Source organism: Pelophylax lessonae (genome assembly GCF_965119305.1).
Source record: "Pelophylax lessonae genome assembly, chromosome: 4".
Taxonomy (NCBI): Eukaryota; Metazoa; Chordata; class Amphibia; order Anura; family Ranidae; genus Pelophylax; species Pelophylax lessonae.
In genome coordinates, this window is record NC_138771.1 from 186,626,147 (window position 1) to 186,645,022 (window position 18,876).

The following is an 18,876-nucleotide window of genomic DNA, read 5'->3' on the forward strand; positions in this document are numbered from 1 at the left end:
AGCTTCTTCAATTGAACTTTGACAAAATAAGATGGAAGCTGATTGGTTTCTTTGTAAAGCTTCACCAGATTTTGCACTCTCCAGCTTTGGTAAATCAACCCCATTGTACTGATGTGTGTTTTTTCCCACAGAAAAAGTCACTATTATTTATTTGATTTCCTTAACACCCATAGCAGTGCATTGTAGTGTGTTGCTGCACAATGCACTTCGCATAAATGCAGCATGTAACATTTTCATCTAGCTCTTATCAGTGCAGTTGGTTAGTGTGAATTAGGCCAATTTTGAAGCAATGATTTTCAACTTTTCATTGCCTTGGGCCTGCATTGAGCACTGCAGCCCAACAGATGTGGCGTGAATGATCCCTTAATCTACCTGCTTGAGTTGGCAGCTCTACCCTCCTTTTGCAGTCGTCAAACTCAAGCAAACGTATTTTAACCCTACTCTCTCTATGTTCGCTGTAATCTAAAATCAGCTAATCAAAGAAATGTTTGTTTAGTGGCTGTAGAAGGTGAAATTTGGTTTGCAGAGGTCTCACCAATGAACAATATCTAAAACTTGTGGGAGAATCAGAAATTAGCTTACGTTTGGTTGAACATTGCCTTTTATTGAATAGGGAAATAAATATTATGGCGATTAACCCAATAATAAAATATTTGCAGCAAATATAAACTAAGCAAATGAAGGAGTCAGGTTATACAAAATATTTACATGTATAAAGACGTTTTTATGTTAGGCACATTAGATAAAGGTTATCATTCCTTGCAAAAAAAAAAAAACAATGTCAGAATTGGCTACTCATTTTTATATAATGCAGTTAATCACAGAAGGCTTATGTTTTTTTTGCAGTTCTCCGTGGCAGACAGTGATATAGATTTAAGTGTAGAGTGTATTTCCCATCTTCAGCTACATTAGCTTTATAGCTAGCTAGGCATGTTTATTGCTGTGTGCCAAAGCATTAGGACACTGCTAGGCTTAACATTCCTATTGGATAACTTTATAGTGTTGGACCAGACTGTGTCATACTGTTTAAATTTTATGGAATTGCTATCACAAAGAGATTCAAGTGAAAGGAACTTCATATAAACTCCATCTATTCTCACATACATTTATCAAGTGATGACAAGCTTATGCGTTCTGCAAAAGCTTTCATGATCCCTTTTCTTCCAAAGAAGCCACTTGAACACACAGGCTTTTATACACAAATGCTGAACAATGTCTTTTGATGCTAAAAAGTAGAAAAAAAAAAGTAGAAAAATTGTGTTTTTAACAAATATATGTTATGAACACGAGGTAAAAAAACAACCTCATTTTTGGTAGTATTAAAACTTTGGGTGTTCTTTTTGCTTTTGCATATCATGTTGTGTTTATGAAATTAATAAAAGAAAAAAAAAGCCTATAGGGAGAGCAGTGATGGCTAAATGTGCAAACCTGGGTGACTCAAACCCAAACATCTTGCCACCTAAATGTTCAAGAGAAAAAACGGGCGGAGCGCCTCTAAGTGCAATATGTTTAATGAAGTCTAGGCATACAATAACATAGCAACTCACAGGAAGTTAGATGATAATCGGCTCAATGCAGAGTCAGTAGGTCAGCTGTCCATAACGCCAATGCCGAGAGGGAGGATGTGATGGAGAAATCCTATCCGGTGGATGGAGATGGATGACAGGAAGATGCCGGCTACTGTCTTCCGGGACCGGCTCTCGAGGCAGGCTGGGACTCGAGAGTCATAAGACTGCTATATACTGTACCTTCAAGGTACAGTATATAGCAGTCTTATGACTCTCGAGTCCCAGCCTGACTCGAGAGCCGGTCCCGGAAGACAGTAGCCGGCATCTTCCTGTCATCCATCTCCATCCACTGGATAGGATTTCTCCATCACATCCTCCCTCTCGGCATTGGCGTTATGGACAGCTGACCTCCTGACTCTGCATTGAGCCGATTATCATCTAACTTCCTGTGAGTTGCTATGTTATTGTATGCCTAGACTTCAGTAAACATATTGCACTTAGAGGCGCTCCGCCCGTTTTTTCTTTTGCCTTATTCACAGATTGACTTCCTGTGTGGTAGAGCCGGCCCTCTGTGCAGACTTTCATCCATTCCTTTGCTCACCATCCTTATGGTTAAATCCACCTTACGGACTTCACCTTACTTCTGCAAATTGTCATATAGGTAACCTGCCATTATTGTTTTATTGCATTATCAACAATTTGTTATATCTTCATATTGACCGTATCACACTAGACCAGAGCGCTAGCTAATTCCTAATTCTACCTAAATGTTCAAGAGAAAACGTTAGAGGGTTTAATTCTCAGACTTTTAGCTAAAACCAATATATTAATTTTATTAACTAATCCTTTAACTGATCATCGTGTATATAATAAAATATGTTTACTTTTCAAAAAAGAAAAGTGGACAGACCCTTGGAAATCAGGATGTATGCATTAAAACAGCAGGTTTATGTAACACGTGCATACTATATATAGAGCCATTTATTCTTCACCTATACTACCTTTCAGGTTTTCTCTATCCTGTTAGTACAAGAACTGGAAACCAGGGCGTGGGAAATAGCAGGTACTCTTAGGCACAGGGTTCAAAGCACTAGTATTCACGTTAGCCCCAAGGTCACCTACAAATACAAAGTAACCAAAATGTCACTTCAGACATACAGTGGCCACCACTGCTACCTGTAAACTTCCTAAGATATCATGGCCATGGAAAAACTCATGCATACATATTAGCAATACTTGAGGTGTTTGAGAGATCATACCCTGTGCATACTACATGATCAAAGATGTCCACCAATAGATTTTAGATGGCTTTTTCATTATGACAAAATATTCAAGGATGCTAGAATAGGTAGAATACCCCACAGGACACTTGTGTCAATTTTTTTGGGTAACCCTTGGTTGGGTTCTATTATTTGTTGAGAGCTTCTTGCTCTCTTGAAACCCATGTGTGCCTGTAATGGGTGTAAGCCTGTATGTGCAAAGGCGACTTGCTCTATAAAACCCCCACACCACTGCAAACTTTGACAGTAGAGGTGGACAGAACTTTCCAAGCCACCATCAACTGTTCTTCCAGTGGATGCATAATTGATTCATCTGCTATAAAGTATATTTTGCCTGAAAGGCTCAAATACACAAGCTTGAAAAATGCACACTATACTGTTTACACCCTGTTAACAAGCGTGAATAAATGTATGCTTCTTTTGACACCTAGAAGGAAATTGACCCCCATAAGAATGTTATGCAGTATACCTCGTATCACCACACTGTCTACTATCTGTTAACAAGTTTAGTATTTTCAGCATAAATGAGGCGTACATGTACACTGCTCTGTAAAATAAATTTAGAAAGTTTAAACAGTCTTTTCTAGCAAGACAGCAGTGCATTAGTGTGGTGGTTTGCCAACCAGGCAATATCTTATTCCAATTTCCAGAATATAAATCTAGCAATAGGATTCTGAGATGGCAAAACATTTTGAGTTTGTGTTAATCCATATATATTGTTAAAAATACTATATTACACAGATGGGGACAGTTATTAGGTGCACAGCATCTTCTGGTTTTACATTCTATGGCAAGTATATTTCTGAAATGAAACAAGACCCCCAAAGAAAATCTAGTATATTGTTAAAATATGTAGCAATTGGCATGTTAACGTAACGGAATATCACAATGGAGGAAATTCTACTTCTTTTACACTTGGAATAAACTGTTCTGATTTTACACCAGCAAGCGAGGCTAACTTAGTTTATACAGTTTCTGATATTTTGAAGATGGTGGACTAATATGGTGATAGAATAGAAGTGTAGTGCTGCCAAAATCACAAGGGGAAGAGATCCAAAATTTACAGGAGGCTTTGATTTGAATAGCATAGTGCCAAGTGAACTGTGTCAGCTCTGTTTGTCTGTAGTTATTATGTAAACACTGTATCAATAAATGTTAGGGTTCAGATACATTGGCATGAAAATACAGATACTACACAATTAGCAGGACTAGAAAGTTCCAAACCCCAAAGCTACATTTGTCCAAAGTGATATTAAAGTCTCTCTTTTTTTTTTAATAACAAACATGACAATCTGTGCAGTGGTTTTGCACAGAGCAGTCCTAATCCTTCTATTCTCGGGTCCCTCACCGGCGCTCCTGACCCTTCCCACCTGCCAAGTGCTTCTAGAGCAAGCAGCTTGCAATGGGGGCACCCGAGAAGGCTCACTTCCAAACTGCAGCTATATATGTTCATTCACACACAGAGCCATGGCTCGGCCCCCTCTCTCTCCTGATTGACTCAGTGGCTATGAGTGACAGCAGCAGGAGCCAATGGCAGGTTGCAGGTGCAGGCTGTTGATTGTGCTTTTGGAATGTTTCATATAAAGTATTTATTTTCTGTTTTGTGTAAATGCATGTATTATAGTTTTAAATCAGAAAAACAAATGTTGGACTGCAGTCTATGGACTTTAACCGCTTGCCGACTGCGCACAGTATATTTACTGCGGCAGTCAGCCCCGGCCTGGCAGAGTGACGTAGATCTACGTCGCTAGCCTGTGACCGGGTTTTGAGCCAATAGCAGGCGAGCGTGCGCCCGCTGAGGCGTGCGCCTGCCCCGGCTCATTCACAGAGGAGTCCGCGCGTGTGACCGAGCGGGAGAAAGGCGGGCGTCTTATGTAAACAAGCCGCCTGTCATTCTCCCCTGTGTAAAAATGGAGATCAGACGGTTCTACTATGTAGAACCGTTAATCTCTGTTTTTACAATAGGAGACATGTCCCATCACAGTTAGAAACACGCCCCTAGGACACACTTAACCCCTCCCTCTCCAATACAGTTAACCCCTTCCCTGCCAGTGTCATTTTTACAGTAACAGTGCATATGTATAGCACTGATTACTACAGTAATGTCACTGGTACCCCCAAAAGTGTCAAAAATGTCAGTCAAGGGTCTGATCTGTCCGCCGCAATGTCGCAGTACCGCAAAAAAAATCGCAGATCGCCGCCATTACTCGTTAAAAAAAAAACACACCAAAAATGACAAAAATCTTTCCCTTTGTTAGTAAACGCGATAACTTTTGTGCAAACCAATCAAAACAAGCTTTTTGTGATTTTTTTTACCAAACATATGTAGCATAAAACAAATTGGCCGAAAATGTTAAAAAATTTTGATTTTTACATTTTTTTGGGGGGGAATTTCATATAAAAAAAAAGTGAAAAATATTGTTATTTTTGCAAAATTTACTCTCTTTTTTTGTTTATAGCGCATGATCAAAAAATCGCACAGGTGATCAAATACCACCAAAAGAAAGCTCTGTTTCTGGGAAAAAAAGGACGTGAAATTCGTTTTGGTACAGCGTCGCACGACCGCGCAATTGTCCGTTAAAGTCACGCAGTAAAAAATCGCAAAAAAACCCCTGGTCAGGAAGGGGGTAAAATCTTCCGGGGCTCAAGTGGTTAAGGGCACAACACCAATATATTAAAATTGAACACAAACTTTATTATAACACAATTAAAAGTTCATTAAAATCACATTAAAAATGTAGTAGCATCCTGCACTCTTATGTTGGTTTAGGTGGTGACCCCTTACTGTATTAACAGTACACGCTATACAAAATTAGTGATACATAATTTACAGTATCTCACAAAAGTGAGTACACCCCTCACATTTTTGTAAATATTTTATTATATATTTTCATGTGACAACACTAAAGAAATGACACTTTGCTGCAATGTAAAGTAGTGCGTGTACAGTTTGTATAACAGTGTAAATTTGCTGTCCCCTCAAAATAACTAAACACACAGTCATTATTGTCTACACCGCTGGCAACAAAAGTAAGTACAAATTTGTTCAAAGTGATATTAAAGTCTCTCTTTTTTTTTCATAACAAACATGACAATCTGTGCAGTGTTTTTGCACACAGCAGTCCTGATCCTTCTCTTCTTGGGTCAGTCACTGGCGCTCCTGGCCCCTCCCACCTGCCAAGTGCTCATATAGCAAGCAAAATGTCCAAATTGGGTCCAAAGTGTCAATATTTTGTGTGGCCACCATTATTTTCCAGCACTGCCTTAACCTTCCTGAGCATGGAGTTCACCAGAGCTTCACAGGTTGCCACAGAAGTCCTCTTCCACTCCTCCATGACAACATCACAGAGCTGGTGGATGTTAGATACCTTGCGCTCCTCCACCTTCTGTTTAAGGATGCCCCACAGATGCTCAATAGGGTTTAGGTCTGGAGACATGCTTGGCTAGTCCATCACCTTTACCCTCAGCTTCTTTAGCAAGGCAATGGTCGTCTTGGAGGTGTGTTTGGGGTGGTTATCATGTTGGAATCCTGCCCTGCGGCCCAGGCCCTGAAAGGAGGGGATCATGCTCTGTTTCAGTATGTCACAGTAAATGTTAGCATTCATGGCTTCCTCAATGAACTGTAGCTCCCCATTGCCGGCAGCCATAGAACATGACACTCCCACCACCATGCTTGACTGTAGGCAAGATACACTTGACTTTGTACTCCTCACCTGGTTGCCACCACACACGCTTGACACCATCTGAACCTAATAGGTTTATCTTGGTCTCATTAGACCACAAGACATGGTTCCAGTAATACATGTCCTTAGTCTGCTTGTCTTTAGCAAACATTTTTTTGGGCTTTCTTGTGCATTATCTTTAGAAGAGGCTTCCTTCTGGGACAACAGCCATGCAGACAATTGATGCAGTGTGTGGCGTATGGTCTGAGCACTGACAGGCTTATCCCCCACCAGTTCAACCACTGCAGCAATGCTGGCAGCACTCATATGTCTATTTCCCAAAGAAAACCTCTGGATATGACCCTGAGCATGTGCACTCAACTTCTTTGGTCGAAGATGAGGAGGCCTGTTCTGAGTGAAACCGCTGTATGGTCTTGGCCACCATGCTGCAGCTCAGTTTCAGGGTCTTGGCAATCTACTTATAGCCTAGGCCATCTTTCTGTAGAGCAACATTTTTTTTAGATCCTCAGAGAGTTCTTTGCCATGAGGTGCCATGTTGAACTTCCAGTGACCAGTGTGAGAGAGTGAGAGCGATAACACCAAATTTAACACACCTGCTCCCCATTCACACCTGAGACCTTGTAACACGAGTCACATGCCACCGGGGAGGGGAAATGGCTAATTGGGCCCAATGTGGACTATTTCATTTAAGGGTGTACTCACTTTTCTTGCCAGCGGTTTAGACATTAATGGCTGTGTGTTGAGTAATTTTGAGGGGACAGCACATTTACACTGTTATACAAGCTGTACACTTACTACATTACATTGTAGCAAAGTGTAATTTCTTTAGTGTTGCCACATGAAAAGATATAATAAAATATTTACAAAAATGTGAGGGGTGTACACACTTTTGTGAGATAATGTACATATAGTCATCCATTCACATAAAGCTTGACATGTTTCGCATATATCACTTCCTCAAGAGCAGAGGTGCAAAATTTGGAATGCTACCTATAGAAGGCAGAAAAGCAAAAAAAATATTACAAAAGAAAAGATAACATATATATGTAACCAAAGTCAAATTGTGAGGTAAATAAATGTCAATGCACTTATTCAGAGTGTCAAGAAAAGGTAGGGGGGGGGGAACCCAACAAATGGTATGCCACAGAAACCAGCCCGATCCCCTCCAAGTAACAGGGGAAGAAATGAGGGTCCAACCAAATATTAGAGTTACATCTGTGTAAGGAGCCTCTCAGCATAACCATAGTAAGACCGCAGAAAACCATCAATGGTGCTGTAAGAAAACAAAAAGACAGAGATCGCTCAGCTCTTGGTCTTCAGCCTACACAGAGCTAGTGACTGTCAGTCATCGGCTCTCTGCTCTGCCCCTCCAGTGCTCACTGTGGAGGCTGTGGAGGGGGCGGGAGCTGCTGGCTCAGGCTCTCAGTGGATCTCTCTCTTCTGTTGGGAGAGTAGGCTACTCAATACTGGACCTTTGTTCTTAGTGTCAGACAGGGCTCAGTGACCAATGTCTGTGAGTGTGTGTACTGAACAGAGCAGTCTTTGGGGGAGAAACAGGAGAATACGTGTGTTGGGAGATAGATAAAGAGGTAAAAAAGTGTGCTGGAGGTGGGATTGTACTAATAGAGCATGCTCTGTTCAGGTCAATTCAAGATTGAAGGCATAATTCACCAGTGACAAGGTAACAGATGCATTTGTAGTATAGTTTTGGCTAGGATAGGTTGGATAGAAGATAGAAAGGACAGGATTTGATCGGCCGCATAACATAGAGTAAAAGATTGGATACAGTATGTAGCGTGGAGAAACAAGCAACATAATTGAAACTGTTGTATCAAGCATGACGGTGTGAAAGGCCGGAATGTTTCAGGCATAGGGGAGCAGTCTACATTGCCTACATCTGTTACTATATACATTCATGTTAGTAAAATAGCACAAAACTATTTTAACATCAAGCTGGCCACAGATGTATAGAATTTCAATCGAAAATTCTTAGGCAAAGTCTTTAGTCTTAGGAAAATTCATCCTAAAACTCTCAGAACATTTGTTGTTACTAAATTTTCATTGACTTTTAACATATGATTTTGGAATGAGTGGACTTTACTGAACAAAAACCATATACACTGATAGAAAGTCAGAGATAATTTCCCACCCTGCTCCTTCGAATTCTCTCATCACTTCAGACGAAAAGGAACATTGGTTTTGACCCATTAATGATTGGAAAAATGAATGAACTTTTCCCAAGAATGTTCGTTTGAAATTCTACACATCTATGGCCAGCTTAATATTCAACAAAAATGTAGAATTCTAGTAATTTTAGTCCAAGGTATGTTTGAAGGCAACAAAAATTGCTTAAAAAGTTGATGTATTGTCTACCTGTTTCCTTTTGTTGGGCCAGTAGCATGCCAGCCCAGGGATTGCTGCTGACTGTATGATCATTCATTGGATAAAGCAGATGTAGGTAACCACACCACCACATCCCACCACTATAAACCTTATTTTTTTTTCCCTATAAACCTTTAAAGTATGTAAACATCATTAAAACTGTAACTTACATGTTTAGTCGTTTAAACTATTTTTTTATTTATTTTGTTCATTTCTAGATAAGGGAACAGTACAGAAGGTGGTTGTCCTTCCTGGTAATAGCTCCACAAGCAGCGAACTGATTCTGGAAGAGCTGGAGGTTTTCAAGGTTTGGCACAAGCTTCTGTTTCTAAAAGTGTTTACAGACAGCTTTGATCTGACGGTCTGGGCATTGTAAATCACACTATAGAAATGGTGTTGTAATGAGTCTTTCACTTACAAGAAACCAGCCTTGAAATAACGTAATGTTTGGTAAACTGCAACTATTACCTCAGTGAGCATATTCAGATCTAATGTCAGACAACATAAATTCAGCTATCCCTGTGTATAGCCATTGCATGATCACAAACAGAATTTCCTTTCTTAGCTGGCTGTAACAAGTGGAAAGAAAGGCTGTCACCGAAATCTGATTCACATTGTTTTAATATGCTATTATTATTTATTTTGTTCGTGCCATATGAGGGACAAATTGTCAGTGATTCAACCATCTGCTTCCGTGGAGTAGACTTTAGTTAAAGGTGTTGTATCTTTATATAAAACTTAAAAAGTTTCCTTTAAAGTGGTTGTAAACCTCAGACAAGAAATATGAACAAAACATGTCCTTGTATAGTGTGTACTTGTCTATATCCAAAGCATAAGGTGTCATTTCTGTCTGCTCCTTCATTTCTTTGCTATCTGCATGACTTACTTTTGACAAGTTTTCCTGACACCAAGAGAAAAAAGGTGACAGGGAAGGGATCTCCAGCTGACTCACAGCCTCAGCTCTGTTCCTGTGTGCTGTATGAAGGGGGTGTGTCTTCTCACTGAGCTCTGCAGAGTGTGAATTTATTTCTCTGCCCCCTTTTTTTCTGACAGCTCAGACAAGCTTTATAAATTATGCACTTTGAATGGATGTAGAGAGGAGAACATATCAGATAAACAGGTACAGCGTATGTAGTTGGATTTGTTTCATCTCTGTGTATCATCTGAGGCAAGTCACCACACTGTCAGGGGTTACAACCACTTTAACCACTTTAGGACCGCGCGCGGTAATACTACTGCGGCAGTACGGCACGATACCGCTCAGCCACGTAGTATTAACGTCATGCGCGATCGCGGCTCCAGAGCGCGCTCCCGCGCGCCGCGGGTCCTGATACCGATGGCATTCGGTAGGGAACCGATCAATCACCAGATACTGACCAATGATTTTTGGTCAGTGTCTGTAGATCGGTCCCCACCAATGGCAATCTGTCCCCTGTCTGTGTAATGTAAACACAGACAGGGGAAGTGATGTCACTGTCCCTCCTGAAGTCCTTTCGGTTCCAGGAGAGAGACAGAGACACACCAAAAACGTGAGTTTCCACCAACACTACACTGACACACCTCACATAGGCACATTTAACCCCTTCATCACCTCTGATCACCCCCTGATCACCCCCAAACCCCTCACAGTGAACACTATATACAGTGGTATACAGATATTTTACTGATCACTGTATAAGTGTCACTTGTGAGCGTAGTTTGCGCCTGCGTTAGGCCCAAATAGGGTTAGGGTACCCGCCACCTATCCCCTAATAAAGTTTTTACCCCTTGATCAGCCCCAGTTAACCCCTTCACTACCTATTACTCTGTGCACTAAATACAGTATATAGGTAAATACTGATCACTGTATTCAGTGTCACTAGTGACCCTAATTTGCGCTTGCGCTAAGCCCATATAGGGTTAGGGCACCCGCCACCTATTCCCTAATAAACTTTTAACCGCTTGATCTTCCCCAGTTAACCCCTTCACTCCATATAAAACAGTGCACTAATATATACAGTATATCAGATAACTACTGATCACTGTATTTAGTGTCACTGGTGACCCTAATTTGCGCTTGCGCTAGGCCCGAATAGGTTCAGGCCACCCGCCATCTATCCTCTATAAAGGTTTAACCCCTTGATCTCCCCCAGTTTAACCCCTTCACTTCCCTGTCACAGTGTTGGGTAGTGAGGAGTAAAATCAAAAATTTACGCCATTAGAAAACCTAAAGATGGAGATTGATTTTCGGGGTCCCGTACACAGCTAGGCTCCCAAAAAGTCTCACATATGTGGTATCCCTGTACTCAGGAGAAGCAGCAGAATATATTTTGGGGTGTAATTACACATATACCCATGGCATGTGTGAGAAATTTATCTTTTAGTGACAACTTTGTGTTAAAAAAAAAAAATTTTTTTTTTTTTATTCATTTTTCAAACACCTGTGACAAAAAAATTAAATATTCAATGAGCTCAACATGCCTCTCAGAACATTCCTTAGGATGTCTACTTTCCAAAAAGTGGTAATTTGGGGGGGTCTTGTACTGCCCTGCCATTTAAGCACTTCATGAATTGAGATAGGCAGTCAGAAATTAAAGCTGCGTAAAATTTCAGTATTTACACCATAGTTTGTAGACGCTATAACTTTTGCGCAAACCAATAAAAATACGCTCATTGAATTTTTTTTTGTCAAAGACATGTAGCTAAATATATTTTGGCCAAAAAAAATGACATAAATTGAGTATATTGGATATTTTTTAAAAGACAAAGTTGAAAATGTCATTTTTTTGCAAAATTTTCGCTCTTTTTTTAATAATATCGCAAAAAATAAAAAGCGCAGAGGTGATCAAATACCACCAAAAGAAAGCTCTGTTTGTGGGAAAAAAAGGACATAAATTTCGTTTGGGTACCACATTGCATGACCGCACAATTGTCAGTTAAATTCGCACAGTGCCGAAGCACAAAAAGTGGTCTGGACGGAAGACAGCAAAATCCTCCGGTGGTAAAGTGGTTAATGTCCAGCAACACTCAAAACATGTTGTGAGTTTTATGCTATGTGAGAAAGTGTTTGTATCTTTGTCAAGGTTTTTATTTCTCTTTGTCTGCATAGGGAGGCTTTCACCATAGCCTACTTTATTTACTAATCTTATTTGCAAAGTAAGAACTCTCTACATCTTTAGCAAAGCAACCCATCAGTGTCAGTTGTTTGTTATATACACTGTTTTTTGCCAGTGGTGATCAGAGGGTTCTCTGTCACATCATGTATTCTTAGTTTTTATTGGACTCTCTGGGTTGCATACATCAGTGGGGTAAATCTATATTAAGGGCTCATGCAATCTGTACCAAACATGTTGCTTTTAGAAAAGTTCTATGATAGTCAACGTGCCCATGCACATTTAGGGGGCGGCGTTCAGGGACTTAAAAAAATGCCTAAAAGCTGCATTTTAGGAGGAGCGTATTGGCATATTTTATGCTGTATGTATGTACAGTTATGCTATGTTTACATGTGTTCTGCGCAAATGTACCCTAATGGCCGTCGCTGCCCAGGACCAACATAAATATCAGCAATGTATAGCCAGCAGCGCCTGGGCTTCTGCATACACACCAATAATACTTGGCCCTGAATGAGTCATTAATATTTGGCCCTGAATAAGTCATTCAGTCCAGCACTGTGTGGGCGAAGCTTATACCCCTTATAGGTAGTTAATTGCCATTGGATGTTCTTATGGCAATAAGATCCCCATTAACCACTATGTCGCTAGCCTGTGAGCGCCTAGGGAGCAAGCGCACGCCCCCTGAGGCGCGTTCCCGCTCCCGCGTGGTCACGGACCCCCCCGTGCGTGTGACCGGCGGACCCGATGTCTGCCGGTCACTCGGCGATCGTTGGTGCAGAGGGAGAAAGGCAGGTGGCTGATGTAAACAAGCCGCCTGTCATTCTCCCCTGTGTAGAAACAGTGATCATACGGTTCTACTATGTAGGACCGTTGATCACTGTTCCTACACCTCAAGCCACAGCCAATCACAGTTAGAATCATGCCTCTAGGGACACACATAACCCCTCCCTCTCAAAAAAAAGTTAACCCCTTCACTGCCAGTGTAATTTTACAGTAACAGTGCATATGTATAGCACTGATTACTGTAGAAATGTCACTGGTAACCCCAAAAGTGTCAAAAATGTCAGTCAAGGGTCCGATCTGTCCGCCGCAATGTCGCAGTACCGCAAAAAAAATTGCAGATCAGCGCCATTACGCGTTTAAAAAAAAAACAACAAAAATTACAAAAATCTTTCCCTTTGTTAGTAAACGCGATAACTTTTGCGCAAACCAATCAAAATACGCTTTTTGTGATTTGGTGTAAAATGTAAAAAAATTTTGATTTTTACATTTTTTTGGGGGGAATTTCATATAAAAAAATGTGAAAAATATTGTTATTTTTGCAAAATTGACGCTCTTTTTTTGTTTATAGCGCATGATCAAAAAATCACACAGGTGATCAAATACCGCCAAAAGAAAGCTCTGTTTGTGGGGAAAAAAGGACGTCAATTTCGTTGGGGTACAGCATCGCATGACCGCGCAATTGTCCGTTAAAGTCACGCAGTGCCGAATCGCAAAATAGGCCCTGGTCAGGAAGGGGGTAAAATCTTCCGGGGCTTAAGTGGTTAAGCTTGCAATCAGTAGCTATTTCTGCCTGTGTTAAATTTGATGGGCACTGGTCAATCAAAATATGTAATATCAGCGCATGACACTGAGAAGAGTAGACTCCACCCCCTTGTCCTAAATGTGGAGGGTTGGGAACTGAATGCCTTAAGAATAGCCCATAATGTAATGTATACAAGAAGCACCAGCTCTCCCAACATTGTTGCTAGAATGTAGGCAGTTTGAACTGTATTGTATCCTTCTTTGTAAGCTGCCCAGCATTTTTTTTTTTTTTTTTTGCTGTGATGCAGGTGGCTTGAGTCCCCTAGCTCCAGCAACTAATAGTGCACATTGGCAACATGCGCTTGCACGCATGTAAATGTTACAGAAACATGTACATACATACAGCATACAGACCATATTTTATGCAGAATCTAGTAGCCAGCTTCTGGCTACAAGATTCATAGGCAAAGTTTATTAGGCCCATGTGCACTGTCCTTTACTGTCAGAATAATACACAGTGCCTATTATTGTTATTTTAAAGTTGTAGTGATAGGGACATAACCTCCTTTCATTTAGAAACATTTTGGCATTATGTAGTTTTGTTTCTCACTAGAGTGTTTTTTTTTCTCGATTTTTAGAGTCAAGCTCCAATAACCTCAATGAAGATTTCTTCAAAAAAGGTAATGCTCCTTAACCTAACTCAAACTGAACTTGGGATACAGATTTATTTTTACGAGGTGTACAAAACTTGCAGCTGAACTGTGTAGCATGAAAGTCATATTCAGTGTCTTGATGTTGGATGTTTCTGAATTCCATGTATGGCTCTTTCTCAGCACAGCTTTATCTAATTTTATGTGCTTGAAGTGGGAGCTGTAGCCACAAGCTTAGTGTTACACAACTTTAAGGTTCTCTATTTATTTAATGAAGACTAGTGACAGAATAAATTCATTTTTCCAGTAACTGTAAGACTATAATTACAGTTTCGAAAAAAAGGAGTAGGTGCAAATAAATGATACTATACCCACTCACCCAGCGCTATAAATAATGAAACCAAAATAAATTAAAAGACTTGTCAGTTAATATAAATTCCGTAAGGGAGAAAACAAGCTACTGCTATTAAAACAAAACATATACATTGCATAGGTGCAAAATTTGCTCAAAGTGCAAGTGTAAGAACAAAATCACACTAGCAGCGCTACATAAAAATATGAATACGTCCACAATGATGTTGAAAGTACTGCTGTTGCAGCTTGCACTCCCAAGCTGTTAAGAGATCGGTAAACAGTTCAGGTAATCAGGTATAAGAGTCCCAGAACCACCGTGCTCCAGCGATCTACAATGCACCTCCACTGCACCAATGCGAAGCCCCTGTGGTAATGCACACTCACTGGAAATGGCTTTCAATGCGCTTTATTCAGACCACTCAATTGATTGTGTCCCCTGGGATGATCTCTGTCCCCCTGCTCACCCGGTCAGGATCCACCCTTGTCCACAGTTGTTAACCAGCGAATCATAATGCTTGGCCAGATAAAACACTCATGTAACAGCTTATGCGAGTTACGCTATGAGTCCCTCCTCCTTTATTCTACTTACATGATATTCACATGGAATGAGTGTTCTATCTGGCCAAGCATAACGATTCGCTGGTTAACAAATGTGGACAAGGGTGGATCCTGACCTGGTGAGCAGCGGGACAGAGATCATCCCTGGGGACACAATCAATTGAAGCACATTGAAAGCCATTTCCGGTGAGTGTGCATTACCACAGGGGCTTCACATTAGTGCGGTGGAGGTACATTGTAGATCGCTGGAGCACGGTGGTTCTGGGACTCTTATACCTGAACTGTTTACCAATCTCTTAACAGCTTGGGAGTGCAAGCTGCAACAGCAGTACTTTCACCATCATTGTGGACTTATTCATATTTTTATGTAGCGCTGCTAGTGTGATTTTGTTCTTACACTTGCACTTTGAGCAAATTTTGCACCTATGCGATTTATAATTACAGTTTGAGCTTGAAAAAAATGAATTCCCTAAGCTATATTATAACAAGTTGTTATTATTATTGTTCTTTTTCACTTTTTCTTCCCCTACCCGAACCCTATATGAAAAGAAAGGCATTGCCATGTTTTACTTGCCCTCTCCACATTCCATTGCTGTCTCTGGCTTCCCCATTTTGGCCCAGCTCCCGCAGTTCTCTCTGAGCAGAATGACAATTATATCTTACTGTCAATTTCCTGTGCTCATATTAAACCCCCCCAGCTGTAATCTCCCGGTGTGGGGGAGGACAGAGGATTTCAACTAAGACCACAGGACAAGGTACACTTTGCTTTGATTAAAGTACAGCCCCTTGTGCTGACTTTTTTTTTTTTTAAATAAACTTAGGTTTGAACTTTTTGAGATTAACTGGCCTAAGCAATAACCTTTCTCCATATTCTAATAGCAGTATAATTTAGGTAAGGTAACCTCTGAACGATGTTATCCTTTTTTTTTATGAATTGTTTAGGGCTGATTAACATGGAAACACGTTGTCCTATACCAGCTTTTTTTATAATTATGTCATACTAAAACAAGGTGTGTTTAAAAATGCAAATTATTGTTTTAACAGCAACAACTGTATGTCAGTTCAGAAGAGGGAGTCACACAGGTATCTTTACATCGCTGCCATATCTATGGAACTGCATGTGCCGACTGCTGCCTAGCAAGGGATCCCTACTGTGCCTGGGATGGAAAGGATTGTTCCAGATTTTATCCATCAGGGAAAAGGTGAGCATCTAGAAGGTAATATGCACCAAAGCAACATTATGATCAGTCTAAAATTGACCTTGTTTTCAGAAATTATCATCATTCAGGTATTACAATGAATGTCTTACAAGATTAAGTTATAACAGTGATCTGAGGCCTATTGCTGTGATATTCCTATGCCATTAACTGAAAATATTCCTATGGAGAAACCAAAAGTAGCTGGGTAAAAAAAAAAAAAACAAAGATGACACCATGCTGCTGAACCTGCACTCTCTCTATGACATGACTGTACCTCTTAGTGGTGGATTTTGGAAAAGAAGGGTCTTGATGAGATATGGGTGGATCTATCCCTCTTCTGGTTCCAATAAGCCCTCCACCCTCATATCATGCTGCTATGGTTAAGGGTGGCAGGAAGCACGTTTGTCCTTCCCTTTCCTGGCCACCCAGGCTGCATGCTTGTATAAGGGCCTGATATGGATTTTGGGGTAACCTCACACTTTTCTTTTTGCATGAGGTCTCCCTTTAAAATCCATACAAGACTCAAAGGGTTTGGGAGGGACCCCATGTTTTTTTTTTTTTGTAATGCTTTTTTCATTTAAAACCTACATTAGGCCTAAAGGGCTTGGTATGCATTTTTTTACACTATCCCCACTGTTTTTATATATTCACCTGTCAGTTGGGAATCTCTGGCTGACAGCTAAAAATGCCAGGATGAGGGATTGGTTGTTAGGACACCAGTGGATGCCAGCTCTCAACAAACAGGAGGAAGCTGTCGCATTTAGCAGTGGTAATAATACCAGCTGAGGGTTCATCCAGCCAGCGGAACACCTTTTTATTCAGCCATTTGCATAAGAGTTTCCGAAGCCTGCACACAGTGCAATAGTTTCCCTCATAGTATGTCCCCTGCTGGTCAAATGTTCTTAGCCTATCAGCTTTTATGATCAAATGTTTGTGAGTTATTTTTCTCTTAGAATGGAATTTTAGGGGTTGTTACACTTGCAACAAGAAAAACTAAAACACATATTAGAAACATATTGAAAACTTTTCTTTATGCGCAACTGTTGAGAACAGTTTTTTTTATAAATTGACCACTTACTATTTCAGTGTGTATAGCCATGGAGAAGTAGCAAAGTGGGACTAAATGTCTAGTAACTGCTAATTTCTAAGAAATATGCTACTTTTTGGTTCCAGGACTACGGTGAAGTACACTTGGCACCGAGCTTCAATTTCTATACAAGCATGAATTTCCACCCTTAACGTCACCTATCTCAAACACTAATCCTTTCCTAACACATTACCTCTACCACCTCTTAATTTTTACATTACCCTACAATTACCATTTATATTGCCACCTATCAATTCAAGATAAGCCATAAATTAACCCAGAATTGTAATCCTCCACACCTCACACAACAGTGTGTGAAGCAGGGATCTTCTGGTCTACACTGATCAGTGCTTGCAGTCATTGCTTGAGAGTGCTAATCAAATGTTGGTTTTCCAGCAAGACCATTCAACAGAAACTGACTTCTGTTGAACAAACAGCGCTACACACGTACCATGCATATCGGGCTTTAGTCTATCACTTAACCCTAAACCTAGCCCTTACATTGGATCCCCAAACTCCTAAGATACCACTAAAAATAGCCCTTAAAGTGAAATTAAGGTCCACTTTTGAACTTGTACCTACAGGTAAGCCTATAATAAGGCTTACCTGTAGGTACAGTGATTCATTTCTAAACATGCACTGTTTAGGAGATATTCACACGGGATGCAGATGTTGACGTCACTGGAGAATGTGCTCTGAAGGGACGGCATACCAAGGCCATACCTTCAGAGCTCCATGCTGGCGCCGAGGCTTCCACGTGCATTCATGGGAGTGATGTCATTCATTCATACAGCCGAAGCCTGAGAACCCGGAAGGAAGGCCGGGTGAAGATGGAAGTGCCAGGGAGCCGTGACAGCACTGCACTGGAGGGCTCCATGTGCAGGTAAGTCTGTCATAATGTGCTAGTATGCGGTGCAGGGGTCACATTTTTTTTTTTTTTATTTGTGACAGTTTACTACCATTTTAATACTTTATTTTATCTCCCTTTCTAGACTTAAGTCTAAATTTACCACCTACATTTAAGCCCCCCGTCCTTTAAAGAATCCTGTACTGAAAAAACATGGAGAATATGTGAAGAAATATCAGGTGTCAGAGTGTAATGCTAAAACATGCTACTCCATTATTATGTACCACTGTGCTTGGCTATCATACCACAGCAGTTTACACATAGCTCTTCACAATGATTGCTCCCAGATGTAGCCATGTGACTGAAGTTTAACCATAATGGCTGTAGCTGTGGGTTATAGGAAGCCAACAAAAGTACCTTAAGTTTTACTGAGGTTTGGTAACCATGTTTGCATGTGAAACTGCCAGCAATATGCAAAAAAAAAAAATATATATATATATATATATATATATTTACAAATTGCTCTTTGCATTTCTAGAAATATATATCTGAGCATAGAATATAAAAGAACCTTGCATTGTTTTTCTGTGTTGTAGAAGAAGTAGAAGACAGGACATAAAACATGGAAATCCAGTTACCCAGTGTCGTGGATTCAACTTGAAAGGTGCATAACACTTTGTCTTCATTTGTCTTTATAATTTGCTCTATGTTG

The 18,876-nt window shown here is 40.5% G+C and overlaps 1 protein-coding gene across 1 annotated transcript in view; it reads left to right on the top strand.

Moving 5' to 3' along the window:
• SEMA3C (semaphorin 3C) overlaps window positions 1–18,876 on the top strand; it is a 218,378-nt gene that overhangs the window by 186,730 nt on the left and 12,772 nt on the right. The window contains exons 13-16 of the mRNA XM_082256716.1: window positions 9,072–9,160; window positions 14,108–14,149; window positions 16,076–16,233; window positions 18,761–18,828. Coding sequence (XP_082112842.1) covers window positions 9,072–9,160; window positions 14,108–14,149; window positions 16,076–16,233; window positions 18,761–18,828 — 357 coding nt within the window. The remainder of the gene's footprint in view (window positions 1–9,071; window positions 9,161–14,107; window positions 14,150–16,075; window positions 16,234–18,760; window positions 18,829–18,876) is intronic.